Source organism: Oreochromis aureus, linkage group 13 (genome assembly GCF_013358895.1).
Source record: "Oreochromis aureus strain Israel breed Guangdong linkage group 13, ZZ_aureus, whole genome shotgun sequence".
In the NCBI taxonomy this organism is placed as follows: Eukaryota; Metazoa; Chordata; class Actinopteri; order Cichliformes; family Cichlidae; genus Oreochromis; species Oreochromis aureus.
Genome location: NC_052954.1, coordinates 22,266,512 through 22,287,215, shown reverse-complemented (window position 1 = coordinate 22,287,215; position 20,704 = coordinate 22,266,512). Strand labels below are relative to the sequence as shown.

The following is a 20,704-nucleotide window of genomic DNA, read 5'->3' as shown; positions in this document are numbered from 1 at the left end:
CTAGTTGCATGGTGTTAAAGTGTTGAACTATAGTGTGTTTTAATGCCCTCTTGTGATTAATCCCTGAACTTCAGCATGATGTATTATTTGTGTCACTCAGACGTCACTCCATCTCTCACGTATCATATGTTTAACTATTTACCATCCTCATTTGCCCTTTTATTTCCCCCAAAGTTGGTTTGACTCTGAATCTATGTGTATATATTTACTCTGACAAAAAAATTTCAAACCCAAGAGTCATGTTTATAGGGTAAGTGTTTGTTGAGATTTTGTGGCCACATTGAATGACATGATGTGTAGTTATTCCCAGCACTGTTTTGTTACTTTAATTCATTATCCCACATAGCAGCCATCTATTTTATACTAATGTTTAGTTCTACAGTTAGGTCCATAAATTGTTGGACGAAGACAAATTATTGTAGTTTTGTCTCTGCATACCACCACAATGGATTTAAATGAAATAATCAAGATGGGATTGAATACAAGGTGTTTTACAAACATGTTGCATTAATTGTTTAGTTTTATAAACTGTCCCCCATTTTCAGAGGCTCAAAAGTAATTAGACAAATGACTGGCAAGCAGTTTAATAGCCAGGTGAGGCCTCTTCCCTTTTTATTTCATGAAAAATGAAGCAGAAATATCCGAAGTTGATTCAAAGTGTTGTATTTGTAATTATAATTTGAATTTGCATTTTTATCACGGCTTAAGGTTTAAGAGATTCACTTTCAAGTAATGAAATATCAACCCTGACTTTCTCCAGACCTGCTGGACCTTCTGACCAGCACAGACCAGTGCTGTCAAAGTACACAGTAGTCTTTATAATTATAAACATCCATTTCATTTGAGGATTATTCATAAATTGTATTGTTACAGGGGTAAATTATTTTCCATTTATCTTTGCAAACAATATTTGAAAGAGAAAACACAATACTAGGACAGGTATGTTTCTTTATATAAAATAGCAGTACCATGACCCTATGATATTCAATAAAAGCATTTTGAGGCCTAAAAGAAGAGAAAGCTTAATTCAGTGTAGATTAATGTATTGGTTATTATTGTAACAGTGCATCAAAGCCACAATTTACAAAATCAAAAAACAAATTCAATTATTTTTATTATTATCTTATCTCGAAGGCTCACAATATTCCAAAAGCACATAAATATCTCAAACAAGACCCATACATCTGATATAGACCTCATACACATTCATTTCTTCATAACAAACATTCCTGTTTTTAGCTGTTTGCTCTGATTGTTCATTCACATCTATCCTCATTTTATCAGTGCTTGTGCTCCTTCAGGAGTTATTCCAGAGAAAGGCTTTGTTGTCCAGCAGACTGGCCAGTTTACGGTTGAAAGGCTGGTGAAATTTCCTGAGGATGTTTCTGGTAGCCGGAAGCATTGGACCAAGACTCCGGTCTTCCTCCCGCCGAGTATTAGACATAGGCTGTTTGGTCAGTGCTGCCTCCACCTGCTGTGACAGAGGACCTACAGGAAAAGTAAAACAATGCATAATCAACCAGCGAAAATGTATTTTATTTCCCTTACAAAGAGAAAGTCACTCTGATGTTTTTGTAGCTTTTTGGACACTTACCTACACTCAGAAAATCAAAAACTTTTTGGATTGTCTCTTTGAGGTTCGCTGCATAGTCCTCCAGTCGAAGAACTAGGATTTGTTCTTTACTGAAAACACTCAGCCAGTCCAGTAAGAAGACAATGTACATCCCCAGATTTAATCTCACCTGTGGGACAAAGAAAAAAAACAACAAATCAACATGACAAATCTGCTGTGGTGGGCCAGCTGCTGTTACAAAGGCCAAAAATAAAATCCGAATATGACCTGTTGATCTAAAGTCATTGAAATTAAAGGGGCACAACTGTTCTTGCTTTTATTTTTTTCTTATTATCAACTAATTAATTGAAAGTTTTAAGTTTAAATTTGAGTCTTCCTGTAGATATCTAAAAAAAAAAAAAAAAACACCAAATACATTATTTAAAAAACAGTTGAGCTTTTTATATGATAAAAGTATTTTATTTCTAACTGTTTAAACCATCAGTTAAAATTATGATGCTTAAGTGAAAAAATGCACACACAGTAGCGTAAAAGTTGTTTTTGGGTTTTTTCCTTTGTCATGGGATTTACTAATATACTACATTATTGACATAGTAGTAGTATATCAAGCCCTGATCTTGACCACTTTAAACTGCTCATTTTAGTCTATTACATACTGTTTGATACCTTTACAGTATGATTTCTATGATTATACCAAATTTTGACATATAGATCTCTTAGAATGTGTAAATAGTCTATTTTACATTAATAAACGGATGATTAATCATTAACTACTGTTTCAGAGAGCTCTTAAGAATGTCTCCTTCTTTCACAGAAATGTTGCATGGAAACGTCTTTGATTTTATACAGATGTGGCAAAGTGGATCAAAAGTCTCAATATTTCTCAAAACCATAACAACTGGTGTCAAACACAGACGAATTACTTACTACCACTTACTTTGACAATATGGAAAAATAAATTAGATATTAACAGCAAGTAAACTAATGTGACCCACATGCATGGATTCAGTTATAGTGATTATTTAGTATAATTTTCTTCTTGAACCTAAATAATAACAGGAAGCAAGACAGTATAATATTTAATCTAAATGCACAGACACTATGACTCCTCCAGAGGGTGCCACTATACAACATCACCTATTGTAGCTGTGATACTGGTCAAATAGAGTGCCACAAACCCTAGTCATCTTCTCTTTCGTAAGAGAAGAGTCGTGTAAATAAAGGATTAAGTTTGTTTTTCTAAACTTGCTGTTAGAGACAAATTCTTTGGCTCACAGTGTTTTCAGGATGAACTGGCTTTGACTGTATTAAATCTTCCAAGATAACAGTGTTGTCATCTGCATGTTATCATAAAAAGTGACCAACAGCCAGAGCTCATAACTCAGCTTATTCCCAAGAGAGTTCTGCATGATAGTTGTTTGCTTCACTTCAGCACAGCAACATCCATTTACAATGTCAGGTGGATTCTCAAAGTACAAATGTTTCATCATTGAAAATGCTTATAAAAGGCTCCTAATATTCTTAAAAATGAGAAAATAATTTTAGCTCACTGGCATGTTGTTGAAGAGGCTGGTGTTGTAGGTGCAGGAACGTAGTGACCATTCAGAGACACAGGACTGAAACAACTGCACAGACTCTATGACCTTCTGATGAAAGTCCTCTGCAGACTTGTTGGCCGTCTTAAAATACAAGTAGTCAGAATAGAGCCTGGAAACAAAGTGAAACAATAAATCAACTGGAAGCAAGAAAGCACATTTTGCACAATTTGTGCAGTGGGAATTTTGATTGAAAACAAATATGTTCTGCAACAATGAAAAAGCATAGGGGAGTCCTATAGAAGCAATCAGAAGTGTTAGAAATTGTTTATCTACAGAAATTCAAGTCTATGTCTACACAGATGGATGTGGGGAAGAAATTCTTTCTACCTCTCTACTGGATCTCTGAGCATTATGATAATTTTGGCATCGGGTTGGACTGCATGGATAAAGTCCTGGGCCAGGAAGGGGGGCTCCGTCTCCTCCTTGTCTGCATGGAGATAGCTCCAGGCTTGATTGTCCCACATAGTGGATGCACTGGCTTCACCTGACAAGACAGTGACAGTCTCAGTATCATTCTGGGTAACAGCAGTTGATTTAATACAGTTGCGCAGTCCTTTGGGTAGAATATAGCACAGAGAAGATTCATATTAAGCAAAACTGTGAAAAAGATTTTGCAGTCACTATTTAACTGGGAACAGCAGCCTGATACAGTAAATGCATATGCTTGAGCTACTTTGCAAGGGTACAGTTTTATCTTTTTACATGTAAAAATGTGGAAATGTGTGTGAGTAAAATAGATGCTGGTAGTCCTGCTGTCTCTCACTACCAGGTTTGAAACCAGTTCCATTTCGAATCTCAACATGCAACAGAATGACCTGCAAGAAATGTTCTCGTGACAGAGCCCAAAGTCATTTGGCTTTCTGTGTACACTTATAAATACACTGAGCTATCTGTTCTTCATTGCAAAAATATATATCATGAATAATGCCGACATTGTGTCGTTCCAGCTCTTCTCTTGAGCACTGTAGTGCCTCTGAGATGAGAGCCACTTGCTGAAAATGATCAAGGCCTGACGCTAAAGGAAAAAGAAGAGAAAAAAAAACTCAATTGAATTATGGTCAGGATACAGTTGTTTGGCTGCTGAAAGCCCCTCAGAAGATACAAAATGAGAAGTAAAAAGCCAAGACATTCTTCCATTTGATGCACAGTGACACTAACAATAGATCATAACCACTTGCACACACAAACACTTTCACATGTGTTCACCTGTTATGAGCTGGAGTGCACGGTGGTGTCCAGATGAATTTCCAGTGATTCCTTCTTGGATGTTGTGGGCTGCCAAGTCAAACAGATCCAGGTAATCTTCCACAGGAAAACTTTCCTGGAAGCCATCTTTGAAACGGATATAACCTGCAACCCCATTTACACCAAAACATCACTTATGATGTATTCCTTTTTAGACTGCTTTGTAATTAAATTAAGAGAGTGAAGTGTGTACACTTTAACCCTGGCAGGACAAACAAACTCTGGACTCTGAAACAGAACTTTTTTTATTCTGTGTATGAATAAGCTAATAATTTGACTCCATTTTGCACACTAGCTACATTTACATAACATACAATCAGCAAATAATGGTGACTTTATACAGACACACACTACAAGATTATTTTCCTAAAAACATTTAAAAGCTCCATTTTATTTATTATGTATTTTACTGTATAGAAGAAGGAAAAATCCAATTGATACTTTCCCCTTCAATTGTATTTGTCTCATTGAAAAACAGCCAAACACTGACAACAAAATCACTGCATATTGCAACTAATTCAGTAAGACTAACAAGACTTTTATTTGTAGACTCAAAAAGTACTTTTAGTGATAGAGTTTATACAGATGCTGGCCCCATTAAAGGAAAAAATGTGTACTTTTTTAATACTGCAAGAATGTGAATGAGCATAAGTTCAATCAGGTGAAAACAGACAGCGTAGGAAGCATAAAAGGTAAAGTGACAGCGAACACATCACCCATTTTTCATTTTCCTTAAAGCTGCTCTTCATATTCGTAAAGTCACTATTTGTTTGTTTAATCACAGACAGTTGTGTAAAATGTGGACTGTGGATGCGGTTGCTGGAACATGTGCCGTGACCATGACTTCCTGCGGTCTCCACTGGTTGCCTTTCTAACCTCGCAGTGACCTCATAGCTTCAGGAAGTTACTTTCTGCAGTTAAGAGTTGTGTAACTTTCCATGCTGTACATTCAGTAAACAGTACACCCTGCTCTCTGTTCAGGGCAAAGAACTTCCCTAAATAAAATTCTTCCATTCAGAGCACACTACAGCCTCACCGAAGCAGACATCACTTCTTCCATCCATTAATATAGCTGTTAGTGCTACTGGGGAAAATGACGTAACTAAAACAAACTATTGAATATTATTATTTTTATGTAACATTAGCTACAGCAACATTTTTGTATGGTTTGTAAACTCTTTTTTGAGCCTGACATTTTTTTCTGAGGTTCCAGTGAAGGTCAGTGATGAATGTGTCATCTTGTTTGTCATGTTCCAGGTAAGTGATGAACTCATGTTTAGTTGTTGTACAAGCTAAACTTGTTTTGCTCCCTAAAGTTTGGAATCTTAAGATGACGCACACAAGGATCTGCACAACCACTATAAAAACTCTGCACACTCATTTTTGGGTTATACATAAGAAACAGAAGAAGTGAAAAATTCTGGTAAATGCCCCTGAATGAGTTCAGAACCTATGTCCACACACGAACTTGGGACAATGCTATGATTATATGTCGGGATACTGTCCACAGTTGCCCTTTCTCTAATGCAGCACAGAATGTGAGGTTGTATGTGTCAGACTAGTTATTGCCAGAGGAAATATTCTAGTTTTGGATGAAGAAAGGTTTCTGCCTGGGTAGCGTGTGCAGCAGACGGGATAAATGGCCTCTACTCTCCATGGGAATAATCTGACACTTTGTGGACATTTTATTTTCTGATCTGACTGAGTGAGTTCAGGTCAGTTTTTCACATAAACTCTCACTAAGGCTTCACTTCTTAGTCACTTTAAACCAGTTGATTTAGTACCATCTGCTCGTGCTTTATCTACATCAAATTATCTGTCACAATGATCGATTAAACTATTACCTAAACTTATGAGAATTACAAAAACAAGTCCAAAATGACATCCATTTCCTGATGACTTACCAAACCGTTTCCTGGTCCACCAGTGTGGCTCTTTCATTATGTTGAATTTGACTTCTGGATGAAGTAGCATTCTGTGAAACAAGTCAGTCGTGCCACACTTTGGTTGACCAATAATGTAGAAGTATGGCAGGCACCGCAGACGAAAGTCCTTCCCATCTTTGTGGTATAAATGCTGGTGGAAATTGGCCCTCAGACGGTCACACACAGTCTTGAAGGACTTTGAGCGCAGTTTGAAGAGGTTCCTCCTGTATAGGTCATTGCCAGGTTTACTGGAAAACTCCTCGTACCAGCAAGGGCTCTTGATACCAGGCAAGAAATGGCGAGGAATCACTGAAAAAAGCTGGAGAGGAAGAGAAAACAATCAGAAAACCCAAAACACACACTAATCTGTCATTTTTGTATGATGCTGTTTTAGCAAAAACCTGTCATCTGTATAGTTCAGTATCTGCATCTGTTAGTTATGTCCCAATTTTGCACACCAGTGTTTACAAGTTGTTGATAGCCAGTAAAGAATTTATGGCCGCGTGGAAAAATTCTGTTGGGTTTCCAAATGTTTGACACAAACTTCCCACTAACTGTTGCTCCTAATGACTCATTTGTAATGGTAGTAATAACTGTACATCTCAACAGCCACAACTGATGATGCTCTCTGCATAAATACTGCAAAATTACGCACTGTAATGTGGAAATGTATGATGACACGCTAAACGCAGGACATCTGCAAAAGCACATAGTAAAAGTGGTCCATAGGCCCTTAGCAATGCTGTGTGAAACCATTCTTAGCAAACACCTGTCATTATGAGCTTCACCAAATAGGCATTTACTGCAGGGTTGACTGTAAGGTGCTTGTAACTTAACTGACACCTATAATTCACTTTTGCCAACAAATAAAAAAACACTTAACAAATACATTCAGTTATCACTTATACGTTGTCTCTGTTTGTGACAATAGTCTGAAACATTTACAGTGACAGCTCTTGTTGTAAAAATCTGCAGCAAACTTACTTGAGAGTCTGTTGCAATGACATCCTTCTCATCAGGCACTTTCCTGGGTGTGTATTCCTGTTTGATGAGCTTTACAAGCACTTTCACATTTATTGGGGATTTTTTAGAAGAAGCTCTCGTTGCTGTTGTGCTGGTTGGGATGGCTGCAGGTCTGAGCTGATATAGTGACGGAGTGAACAAAGGTCCTTTCTTATCCCACATTAGGACATAAGAAGCCATAATGAAAAATGTCAATGTTAAGCCCAGGAGGAAGCTAACCACTTTGATTTTCGAGATGCGCTGTAGGTTCTTGAAAAAAAGCATAGGAACATGTTTGATGTCCAGATTTTTAGCCACATTTGTGTCCCTGAAGTCCAAAAACGTCCGGACGGGCCGTTTTGCATAGTTTTCAGCAATGTGCAAGCTGTGAAGGTGGTTGTGGAAAATTGGAGTGTTGCTCCCATTTTTGCAGTCTGATAGTGACATACTGACCAAGAATCACAGCAGGCATGTAGAAATAGAAGCAAGGAAATTACTCTCTAAAAAAAGCTTAGTTTTACCCATAAGAATTTAGTGAAATTAAGCTGCAGGTCATCACTTGTCTTCATTTTTCCTACATGTGTCTTCAATGTGGCCTCCTGTAAAGCAGAAACAGTTGTTAAAACACAACACGTCTTTTCGATCAAAGTGCAGTGTACTTTCCTTTGAAGTTCTGGAGTGTCACCCAAACTAAAAGTTATGTGAACATTTTTAGCACTGGGGTCATTATTGCCACTCTCACACACCAGTATGTGAAATTCATCCTATTCTCCATTCTGTAATAGGAGTCACCTCTAAAATGTTTGAGGTGAGCTGCTGCATGTGTGTGGTCTGCTATATGGAGATCTCCGGCTTGATGATTGGGGGTATAAAGCACATGCAAAAGCAAGCTCTTCTAGAAGAATTTCAAGGTCAGAATAATGGTAGCTCTGTAATTCAAAACTAAAAACACACGATTACTCTCTTCGAGCTAAAAGCCCACTCTGAGCTTTATTTTTGTAACCTATGAATGTTATTTTCAAGATTAACTCATTTTTACAGAGAAAACCACATTAGGTATTGATACAGGTGGCCAAACAGTGCACACACTGTTTTCTTTTCCCACCACATGAATAATAAGAAAGTAGGCATTATTATTTCAAGAATGCTGTGCTGAAAAAAAAATCCCAGCACTAAAGTGTAAAACATTATTAAAAGACCTTTTACTCTGACATGTCCTCAGCCAGTTACAATTATTTATCTTTTGTTGTTGACTTAACAATCCCACTGGAGCAGGGAATGAAATCCTGCACCAGTTCTAATGGATATCAACTTCTTTTTCCTTACTATGGAAACGGGTCTGTTAAAATGCAACCACGCTAGCGATACTGGACTCAGCCCGTTCACAAAATCCGTTATGGTGAAACGTGATTATGCGTCAGTGTTTCAGTCCTTCAACCAAACAAACAGTTCCAGTAATTAAATGACTTCAAGTGAAAGAGAAAGTCCCACCTGCTCATGACCGTTTGCTTATTGCGCACTAACAAGTTACTGGAAGTCTGTCATATTATCTTGAGGGCAGGTTTCTCCTGTAACCTACTTCGTCTGATACTGAAGCCAGATTAACCCTTTATTTCCCATGGGCCTGCCGGTGGGCCTATTTTAAAAGCACTAAATGACTATAACTCCATTACAGTTTGTGATAGAGAAAAAATTCAAGCAGTTCTGGAAAGAAGAGAAGACCGGGGTTACAAGGCGTTCACAAGGTACTGCTGTCTGAATACAGACAGAAAAAATCTGCTCTGTTTTGAGGTTTGTGACATGGCATAGATGAGATGGGTACCTTGTGGCCTATAGTGTGCCAAGAAAATATGCTCCACACAATTAAAACACCACCACCAGAAGCCTGAACACTTGATTTTGACCCTACCAACCAAATGTCACAGAGGAAATCAAGACTTATCAGACCAAGCAACATTTTTCCAGACTTTTATTGTCCAGTTTTGGTGAGTCTGGGTGAATTGTAGCCTCAGCTTTCTAAGTGGCACCCAGTGTGGGCTTCAGGAGGTCATCCACACATGTCTACGTGCCTAAATACACTGAGTTGTTGACACCTGGTTAGCTGATAAGAATGCGTAACAAGCAGTTGAGTAGTTCTAACAAAGTGGACTGTGTGCGTACCGGCATACCCCAAATGAGACTCAATTTACTAATTTCACTAGGATGATTTTATACTCGTGCCTTCGGAATTACCTCAAACAAATTTTAATTGAAGTCTGGATTATAAACATGGCTGCACTGCTTTCAAAACCAGAGAGTCTAACGAGTGATCATATCAAGTTACATTATGTAAAACCTAAAATTTACTCTTTCTGTAGCTTAACATCAAGGAATTTTCTGAAAATCCTACTGTGATTCAGTGTTACCGCAATAGATGCACATCTGTTTAATGTTTATAGCCTTTCACTTGTCACTCTGCAACACTGATGTAAATTGTGTAGTACTCACGCAAGGTCTGCAGCACATTTGATAAATATGTGCACATGGAGCTTCAAAAATCCTAAACAATTCCCACAGACTTGCAGATTTCATAATGGGACCAATCTGAGCCCTAGCAGACTTATCAGGAATGCATGTCGATATTTGCAAGCCTGCGTGGGTAGCTGCAGAGACTGAACTTATTTTTGATCCAACTAGAGTTGTGAGGGATCATTTAGTGAAATATCAGTGGATAAAGAAGGTGTAATACATATCATAATTAACAGTTCATATTCTGAGTAAACATGGCTGTGTGTGATACTAATCTTTATTTCTTATACACCATATATTCACATATATACAAGCTTTTTCATTCTTTTTAATGATCCATAATCATATTAATAAATTATTCCTTTCCCCTTTTTCTGTTTCTTCATGTTTTATTTCTACAAACCCAGGTAATTGTGATTTTTTCTGTTCTCTGTATCTATTTATCTATTTATCACCATTAAAGATTTATGTCTGGTTCGGGCAAATTTCAAAGTGTGGGAGAAGAGAGGGATTTGGAAATGTGACAGAGCATAAAGAGGACAGTGAAAGTCAAGGGTAAAGCACAGAGTGGAGGACTGAAGCAGCAGTGATGAGAAAAACAGCGTGAGAACGTGCAGGAAAGACGGTCTTTAGATTCTTTGGTCTCAAAATCAATCAACGACGAGAAGCAATAAACACCACGTGGGATTGGCTGAGGTGAAACCCTACCATAAAAATCCTGATAAACCAAAATAAAAACCTGCATTTATCATTGAGTTAGAAGCCTTTGCTGTCCTAAGCATACAAAATGTTAAGATGGCTGTGCAAGAATATCAAAGTCAGAATGATTACTGCAACAGATTTTCTTTTCTTTCTGTAGGTCTACATTTTTCAGGTCCTTTTGTGCCTATGTGGCTTTAAGCAACTCCCTGATGTTGATGAACAGAAAGTTGGATGAAATCTCTTCACCACTCACAGGGTTGAACTTCTAGCCTCTAGAATTAAGAGTCTCATCATTTTAATTACTAGAGGGTTATTAAAAAGACTCTGGCTTGCAAACACAAGGGAAGTACCATCAGACAACTTAAATGAAATCTAAAGACAAATGGTTTGAATCTACACCTTAAATTGGAAACCATAAGGGCCTTGCATCAACAAAGATTCAACCCATGACTCTGGCACCGTAGCACCTTAGCTCACTCACTCAGGCAAAAGTCACAAAGTAAACACAAGAGGAAGTTTAAGTAGGAGTAGCTAAGCTTATGGCTCATGCAGTCATATACTGTCCATTGTCCTTTGGACAACATACAGAGAATATACAAATAAATCAGATAGAGTTTTTATTAAACACACAACTATTGTTTTGAATTTTTAGTGATGACAATTCAGATACTACCTTTGTTTTATGCTGCTTTCAGTCTGCTTTTCAATTTAGTGAGAGAAGGGAAGAAGTTTCTGTCACGCTAGTCTAAGTATTTCATAATTCATGACTGTGGATAAAACTATAAATTTTAATGATGAACACTCGTTTTCAGTCTGGCTTTTTTGTGCCTATACTGTGTAGTGTGAACGTGGCTTAAAGCAACGGGTTTTTAACATCTCTTAAATACTAAGGCTTAGTTTCCCAGACGTGGATTAAGCCTTGTCTTAGACTAAAAACCTTTTTCAGTGGTGATCTTCATTTGATTTTTCGTTTGGTCTGTGACTAGGCTTAAATGTTCAGAACTGTTTAAGATTAAAGATTTTCCGACATGGGGAAAAGACCCTGAACCCGGAGATTAAGAGTAGAATCCTCTACCATGTGAGCTATACAGCTAAAATTATGTCCAAGAGGTTGACTTCATAAAATCTGTTTCTCATATAAACAAAATATTTTAAAACCTGAAACACCTATAGTTGGAACCCTCTGGCCAATAAATCTATCTGGAATCATGAATCCGAATAGAATTCGCATGCAGTTGTATACTATATAACCTCAGTTTTAAGCTAGATGGCATACATGAGACCGCCAGGATGCACCTGTATTACAACATTTTTAAACGATTAAAAACAGAACATGAAATACACGTTACAACATATCAGCTGTGGGAAGAGGAACTTGATCCCACATTTCTGCTTGGACATCCTAGGGTTCTCTGCTCAGGAAGGAGTCAACCATCAAGAGTGGCTCCTTAGAATACTTGGCCATGCTAACTGGTAGAAAAGAGGGCTGATCCAGGATCATCTTACATGAGATGCAGATGTTCAGTCCATCGCACATTTTGGACCAAATCAACATATTGCAACACGTACATGTGAGTTTTCCTACAGTGCACATTCCTTGACCCTGAAAGATTAATGGTAATGTTTTTAGTGAGTTCCTATTGGCCAATGCCAAACACAAGGAGTCATGTTAAAATGTTTTAAGGAAAGGAAGTGCCACCGTTAAAACACATACACAAACAACCAAATACTCACAGAGAAAACTTCCTCCATTTTTAACACCTGTTATTCCTCTGACCCCATCCTCGGGTCAATATTTTCCTTGAGCTAATGTGAAAACTTCCATAAAATCTTCTGGGATTTCTTGAGCCCGATCATGTGAAAAGCATTTAATTTTTTTGCCATATTTCTTTTCTTTTCTTTTTTCCCTTTAATGCCAAAGATTAGGTCAAACATGTCGCAGTTAAATATAGGAATATTTTTCTTGTAAATCACACACCTCAATTCTGCTCATACAATCAAAGTTAGCACTGTTTTGTAAAACTAAATCTGATGTTACCCCATTTCAGTAAAAATGCAAAAAAAATCCACCTTATGGTGGGGCTAGAGGAAACCATCCCAGTCCATGCAGTCGATATGGCTGTGGTCAACAAATAGTAAAAGTGGTTTCTTTCTTTTCCGTCTGTCTGGAGTGTACTCACAAGTGTTACAGTGAAAATAAAATGTCCTCTGATTCTTAATGGCAATATGTTTAGTGGTGGCTTAGCCTATCAAGAGCTTGTGGCTGTAAAATGGACAAACAACAAGAGCTCATTATTTTTAATCAGCCCCAGCGGCACAGATTTAACAGATGTGTGCCAGATCTGGAATTCAACCTACTCCACTGATAAATATGAACAATTCCTACTGTCAAACAACAGGCCTACTCCACATATGTTATTTGTGTTCCCTCTGTTCTTTGGATCGAAAAAAAAAAAGTCATAGGCGAAAGGTGGTGCACTCAAGCTTGATTGCATTTATAATATTTTGGATATCAGGCGGTTCGTCATGCATCTGTTTGATTTGCTAACGGAAAATCTTGCTTGAGATGTTAAATGTATACATGGGAGCATGAGTCCTGCACACATACAGGTTTGCAGTATGTACACCTCCTGCTTTTATGCTTACACAAAGGCACGCTCATTAGAACCTGCCTCAATGCCTCACACTCTTAATTTCTGTTTTGCTCTTTATCTCTAGTGTTCATGATAAAACGATAGCAATTAGACACAATGATTACAAGCATCTCCGCAGAGTTCATCCAGTGAACAAAATGCTTTATGCTATGCAACTGCAGCACAGCTCTGTATAACATTTCACATGATGAGTCTATGAAATATGAGTTCTCTCGATGTGAAAAACACCTTTGAGTGAATGCACTGTAACCAGAAAATTATTCAGAGAGGGGACTTCCAAGAGTAAGTACTCAGTATACACGTATATTATCGCTTCTCCTGAAACATGTTTTAATCATGTCTTAATGTTTATAACTGTGTAAACACATCCTGATGTGATCCAGGGCATTCTGTGAGTGGGATTTGGCAGAATGCCCTCGCTAGGAAAAGGGAGGTACAAGGAAAACCTGATGCCACAAAAGGAAATAAGAAAGTCTCCCTGTTGATGGGGAAGTCAAACAAAGACAGATTGGATTCCAAACGGAGGTAATAATAAAACTTTCTCAATGTGGATGAAAAAGAAATCAAAAAGTTAAAGCAATTTAAAGGAAAGAAAACAACAAATACTTTTTTTTCTGGGAGGTACTCATGTCTCTATATTTTTTTCTCCTTTCAGAGGCCCTCACAGTGAGATTACAAATAAAATCAGCAGGAAAAAGCACCCCGAGAGCACAAATATCTCAGGAAACAGGCTTAATCTACTTCATAGAGCCGGACTAAGCCTCCCTTTCCTTTTTACTTCCCACTAAAAAAAAACAACAACAACAACCAAAACCACTGGTTGATTTTCATTTTGTCTCTACAGGAATCTGAATCATAAGCCACACCCACTAGTACAGTCAAAAAGAAACCTTAACTAGAAAACAAGTTATATAGACATTCTTGACATCTGGAGTCCAGATCTCAAGAGGGTCAGTTAAATTTGTGGATACATGCCACTATGTACATCTACGTGCATATGAATTTATAGTATCAACATATGATTTGCTTCAGTAAGACTTTAAAACCAATGTCATATCAACAGAAAACAGAGAACATTTGCATCACTACTGTTTAATAAATGGAAGGGAAACATCTGAGGACCTGGGGTCAGCATGGGTGAGCTGTGACGCTGTGAGAAGCAGCAGTGATCACATGTGAAATGCTGGTTATAAATCCTCCCTTTGCCTTTGCAAAGAAAGCCTACAGGAAGTACAATAGATCAAAAAAGAACAAGTGAGGCTATAAGAGAACTAAAAAGCAAAAGGTTCAAGATTGCGGTGTGTTTAGGGACCCACTGAGTATTCACACTCTGCCACTGTGCTCGATCCATCATCCCAGTGACTGTTCTCTCATTTAAAAAAAAAACAGTGCCTTTTGTGCCACTGTGTTTGCTCGAGTGGCAAAGTTGTTGCAGTAATTATGACAAAGGCCATAGCTGGACCAATTAAACAGGGAACCTTAACGCAGGAAACTCTCATGTGCATTTCCTGTTTTAAAGTGATAATCTGCGCTGTTTCTTTTAAATCTTCCATAACATTAACCGTGAGTTAATTGCTGTAATTCACTCAGAATCACTGCAGCCGAAAGAAGATTGTTATTTCCACCTGCCGTAATTTATATTGTGCCATATGCCTCTGTTCTGTTAGACATCCCCACCCTTCCATATGCGCACATGGAAACTCCAGAGGTGGGAAGACCCACCACACACAATAAGAGTGGGCATCGGTGACAAAATGTTCAAAATCACTTAAATCACTTTTCTTTCTCATTCTGACGCTTGATTTCGAGCTTCAGGAGGTTGACTTGACATATCTGCATGCTTAAATGCATTTAGTTGCTGACATTTGATTGACTAATTAGGCCTAACCTTGGTATTTATCATATATACGTCAGATCGTCTGCCGCACCCACTTTTTTCCAGTAGTTTCTCCATAGTAAACTTGTGCAATAACTTACAAGTAAGAATAACAACAGTATAACCAGACAGTTAAATCTGTGTTGAAGTATTCTTCCCATTGAATATTACTGCTGTTGCACAGCCTGCTCTATCAGTGGATAGAAGAGGCAGAAACTCTGTTCATTTCTCTGTTCAGGCTTTGGTTAGTAACCGACACCTTGTCTTCTCCTTGAACCTGGCACGTCTCTTCTTGAGTGACTTCGCCTTCAGCTGCCCACTATACTAATAAAGAAAACAGTTGAAGAAAGAACTTGTCAGCAATGTTTGATAGATCTTTTATCAACTGAACTGTTTTTGACTGGGTATGAAAACATCCATGCAAATCCCATTTGCACGCAAATGGTGTGGATACGAGACATGCAGCAGCTTGACTGACCTAACCTGATTTCTATGAAAGCTTTTGAGCCAACAGCTGTCCACATACTCACTTGACTTAATATCTTTAAAGTTCGAACTCATCATTAACCCGTAAATCTGTCTCTTTTGACTTTAATTCATGTTTATAATGTCAATAATAATTATTATATATTCAGAATGACTAATCGCTTATTTGTCTGCTTCACTTGGAACACTGCCTAATATCACATTATAATGTTGTCATATGTTACAGAAAATATTTGTCTTGCCTAGTGACTCAGACTTGACTCAGGGCTACAGCCAGTATGTGGATAATTAGATTTCTATTTTGTTTTCAAGCTGTTTATGGGTAAATACTAAAGTGCGCAACTTTAACATAAAACTAAGAAGGAAATGTTGGAAATATTAGTTAATGTGTCTCAATTTACTTTAAAACAAACGTTATTTCTACAATTATATACTTTGACTACTGTGTTCCTTAAACGCACTAGAATTCATTCAGGGTGGAAAACTTAAATTGATGAATTTTACCCGCTTAAAAATTGTGCTTCAATTGTCAAAAAAAAACTTTTTAAAAAAACAACTCAAACACAGAGGAAAAAAAATCAACTCCACCCAAGTGTAAATCTCTCTGGCACATCTGTATAAAGTATGATGTTCACATAACAGATAATCAAACTAGAAAGAACAACAAATGGAAAAAAAAACTTAGAGTGAAAAACATCATCCATCAGGAAAATTACTCAACGCCAAGAGAGTGACAGGTGCAGATAAAGGTTTGACTACACTAAAGCATCCGTTCAAAACCAGCTTTCATGCCTGAAATAATAGAGTCAATCTTGGATTACTGAGGCTTGTTGTCATGACAGGTTAAAACTGCCAACTCTTGAAATAGAAGCTCTGAGATACCAAGATGCCAAAACACTTTAGTATCACGCAGTCCTCCCACATTCCCAATGTTCTGTTACAGAATCATTTTCTTCCATTTGAAGTGGACCCCTAGAGTCCAGTCTAAACAATCTGATATGGTACAGCTCGCTCGCTCGCTTTTCCTCTCCCCTCTCATACTTCTAGCATGACCTAAGCCTTCTAACGCTGGCCAAAAGAAGCATGGCATTGACATCCTAGCAGCTCTAGAAATTTGTTCCACGACTTCAGGGGGGCAACCTAAAACCTTCCTTCCTAGCAGACCATACAGAGTGCAGGGATAGGTGCAGCAGCCATAATGTGGTTTAGTTTGGGTGTGTGAGGTGTAATGAGGTGTGGAGAGGTGCTACCTTTTACAAAAACACACTAAATCTATCTTCTCCCTAACTCACTTTCAGATTTAACGCTTTGTCCTTCCAATTAACAATAAAATACAACTTTAGATATTCCGACGCTGCACAGAGAGCCCAGAGAGGCAGGTTTGTCCAAAGGTCACCTGCCTGTCAGGACCTCTGCTCTGCGCCCCATGCATAGAGTGCAACTGAGAGGAGAAACTTAACGTCAAACAGCTACAGGGAGTGCACAAACATATCACACAACATGAGCTCTCCAAACAAAAACAAAACAATGAGCTGGGAACACATTGTACAATTAACTTCGCATCTTGTTTGGTGGATACATGAGATAAAGACTTATAATGAAAGGAATTTGCCAGGGAAACTCTCAGATAGTCAGATGTTGACGTAGAACCTTCTGGTTTTGCTTTGTAATAATAAACGGAATAATAATTACAAGACAAGGACATTAAGAGCATGTACACAGTTTATGTTAACCCTATAACACAGCCCAGTTTGTGATTCAGTCGGTGATAAACTCTCTGGTGGTAAAAGTCTTTTACCCCCAGAGACATGACACTGTGATGTTCTGCAGCTGTTCAGTGATGGAGATAAGGGGTTAGTCAGTTTTAAACATTGCAAAGGCAAAATTCCAGCAATTTCGGGGGCGAGGAGGGGGGGGTTAAAGAAAGCATATGCAGTGCTCTTATGGCATATATCTTTTTTAAGGTTACACTTCAGTGCAGTAGACTATGGGGGTACTGCACAGAGGAGATGTCTATTAGAAGCTGTCAGGTTATCTGACCATATTACCTTGTCGTTTACTTGCATATATATCGAAAGGATTAATTAAATAAAGTACGCAATTATGCTTTAGTATAAGAAAAATAAACTTTTTAAAAATCTATAAATCAGCTTGGGAACCTTCTTAAATCATACCAACAATATGACCAAATCCTTTTCCTGTCACTTTTCCTGTTATTGTGATTATCCCGGTGGATAACGATACTCACGCTGGAGTTCAGTCGGTTTTATTCCAGTCTCTTGTGCAGCCGCTCAAGAGCCACTGAGACCACCACTTAAGGTAATCAAAGCGACTTGACGGGTATTTGTATTAAGCGTCAGGTGGGGGGGAAAGAACAGCACAGCCAGTTGATCCTAGGTATGAACGATGTCTTCATTAATAACAAACGCCGGCTCGGTTTCGTCGAGGAACCGCGGGAGTCTGGAGTCTCCATCCAACTGAGCTCTCCTGCGCGTATCACAGAGGAGGAGGTGGAAGAGAAAGGGGAGGTGCACGCAAGTAGCAGGAAACACCACCTCCAACACCAGCAGCAGCAGCAGCAGATTCAGTCTTATCTACGTTTCAGCTTCTTCGAAGTGCTGAGTGATATAACCGATAGGATATCAGCTAAAATAGATTGGCGTTTTCCTGCTGGTCGATTGGGGAGAAGGGGATTTAAAAAAAAAAAGTAGAAGATAGTTCAGCTACCCTTGTGAGTTAAAAGGGTGACCACTATGGATGCAGAGATATTATCTATCGGTCTAATGGTTTAATTATAAAAGCTAGAGTTTAATCAAATAAGACTTAAGGAACTGCTCTCACTTAGTAAATTTACGGTCATTTTAAATGACCGGTTAATTCAGGCTGCAAATCTTTTGCATGAATACCTTTGTTTCTGGTATTAGACAAGACATTACTAAGGTATTCATTCTTTATTGATCATCACGTTTATAGATTTTGGTTGTTTTGTGTGTGTTTTTTTACTCATTGCCTTTATTTAACTGGTGTGCGGATTCTGACGTGTATCTGCTATTAATTTGTGCAGCTTATGATCGTACTGCTGTCCTTCTTGGCCGGGACGCTCTTGTAAAAGAGATTTTTCATCTCAAGAGTTGTTTTTTTCCTGGTTAACTAAAGTTGTTTTTTGTTTTTTTTTTAATCTATAGTGTTTAGCACCATAGATTTTACTAAATTAAATATTTCAGTGTGAATATTTCACACTGCTCAAGAGTCCTCAAGAAACTCCTCACAGTTCAATAACATGAGCTTTCCATAACATATACAGCACTTCCTTTAAATGCTCCATTTAATCTAGATTGGCTGCGTCCCTGTGATTTTACTTTCATGAACAGGCCAGACTCTTTGAATACATAGTAGCACTCCAGCCTTGATATAAAGCGTATTACTATTTAATCTCTACTGGGCGCTTACCCCTTTGAAACAAAGATGAAAAGATGGTGATGCAAAACACAAAGTGGAGGTGAGCTTCAAAAGTCCAACATTCACAAGCTTTTATTGAATGTTTTTGCTAACTTTTTAGAAGCTGTTCTCATAGCTGGTGTGAACAGTGTTATGCAATCAGGGTTTTTTCAGGGTTGTGAAACATCTAGGATATATCTTATATCTGGGACATTTTATCACCAGAAAAACTGTTATGCGCATGAAAGGTCACCGCTGCTAATCTTTAAATGATGTTCTTTTAAATAAATGGGATTTTTTTTCCCTTCATTAGCTGTCATGACTCATTCTGTATGAGTAGGAGTCAGTGGGCCTAATGACAAAAACACAAGCTGCTGAAACTGAAGTGAACTCCAAGTCCACACAAATGTGTGATGGTGGTATTCATCATTTTGTTTACAGAGTACAGGACACATATTTATACAAATTACCACTTATGAAATTTACACTTTGCCATCTCTTGATGCTGTGTGAAAAAATCCACAGGCATTTCAGTGATTATCACACAGTCTCTTTATCTCACGCAGAAGTGTTTTCCACTTTTTACAATTCTGAGAACAGGCACGAGTGTGTAAGCTGAGCACCTGTGCCAATGCGCTGCCAGCTCAGAGACACATTTTTATCTTGCTGCAGTGTTTGTTACTAATAACACATCGTGGTATATGTTTTCTTACTTTTTCAGCATGATGTGTATGTTACATAACGACTGGTTAAGAAGCAAGCACTTGTTCTCTGATTACACAAAAAGCCCAAAAGTGTTATTTAACTGCACTCTAACAGCGCTGTCATTTACATTACATCCATGTCCAGACACATACATCTACACAGTTAGATCCAACCATGTTTTTGGACACTGACACAACTTTTGCTGTTTAGCTGTGTTTCAAAACACATTTAACTCTTTGGTATGTGAATAATGGGAGTTTAAAGTGGAGACTTTAAGCTTGAATTTAAGGAGCTGAAAAAAATGTGGCATCAGCCTTTGAGGACTTGAAGCTGCATAGGACATCCTTATTAGGTGCTTGTTGCTAGTACTGAGTTAGACCTGCTTTTGCATTAAGAACTGGCTTTATTCTTAATTGCAAAGATTCAAAAAGGTGCTGGAAACATTCCTCAAAGATTTTTGTCCATAGTGACACGATAGCATCATACAGTTGCAAACTCTGTAAACTTTAGAGATGGTTGTGCTGAAAAATCCCAGCAGATCAGCAATTTCTGAAACACTCAGACCTGCACATCCTGCACCAATAGCCATGCAACATTCGAAGTCAAATAAGACGCCTTTCTTCCCCATTCTGTATCTTAGTTTGAGCTTCAGATAGTCATCTTCACCATGACTATATTCATAAAAATAGATATAGATATATTTATTTATTAATCCCACACTGGGGAAATTAGCTTGTTACATCAGCACAAGGATCAGAAAGAAAAAGTCAATGAGAAATATATTAGAAAAACAGAAAAATAGAAAAATAAATACATTTTTAAAAGTACAACAAAAAATGCTAATTCTGCTAAAAATGCGATAATAATAAAAACAATAAAGAGAAATTTGTACAAATTGCACTATGTACACTAAAAGACATGTAAAAAAGATGCAGTGGGAATCAAAACATATACTCGAGTATTTTTTTAGCAGGCATCTATCCTGTATCCTG

At 37.9% G+C, this 20,704-nt stretch overlaps 1 protein-coding gene across 1 annotated transcript; it reads right to left on the bottom strand.

Moving 5' to 3' along the window:
* Window positions 1–582: 582 nt before the first annotated feature.
* LOC116322216 (carbohydrate sulfotransferase 15-like) lies at window positions 583–18,121 on the bottom strand. The gene is made up of 8 exons (XM_031742233.2): window positions 17,818–18,121; window positions 7,326–7,942; window positions 6,321–6,660; window positions 4,378–4,521; window positions 3,499–3,655; window positions 3,124–3,280; window positions 1,595–1,742; window positions 583–1,488 (listed from the first exon to the last, which is right to left on the bottom strand). The coding sequence occupies exons 2-8, from the start codon at window positions 7,788–7,790 to the stop codon at window positions 1,298–1,300; spliced, it is 1,602 nt and encodes a 533-aa protein (XP_031598093.1). The 5' UTR covers window positions 7,791–7,942; window positions 17,818–18,121; the 3' UTR covers window positions 583–1,297.
* Window positions 18,122–20,704: the final 2,583 nt, after the last annotated feature.

Bases quoted from the DNA above. Each gene is read 5' to 3' on its own strand.
- LOC116322216 (XM_031742233.2), bottom strand. From the start codon at position 7,790: ATGTCACTATCAGACTGCAAAAATGGGAGCAACACTCCAATTTTCCAC. The intron at 6,661-7,325 runs GTAAGTTTGCTG...CTTCCTCTCCAG, and splicing joins TCATTGCAACAGACTCTCAA to CTTTTTTCAGTGATTCCTCG. The intron at 1,489-1,594 runs GTAAGTGTCCAA...CTTTTCCTGTAG, and splicing joins TTTTGATTTTCTGAGTGTAG to GTCCTCTGTCACAGCAGGTG.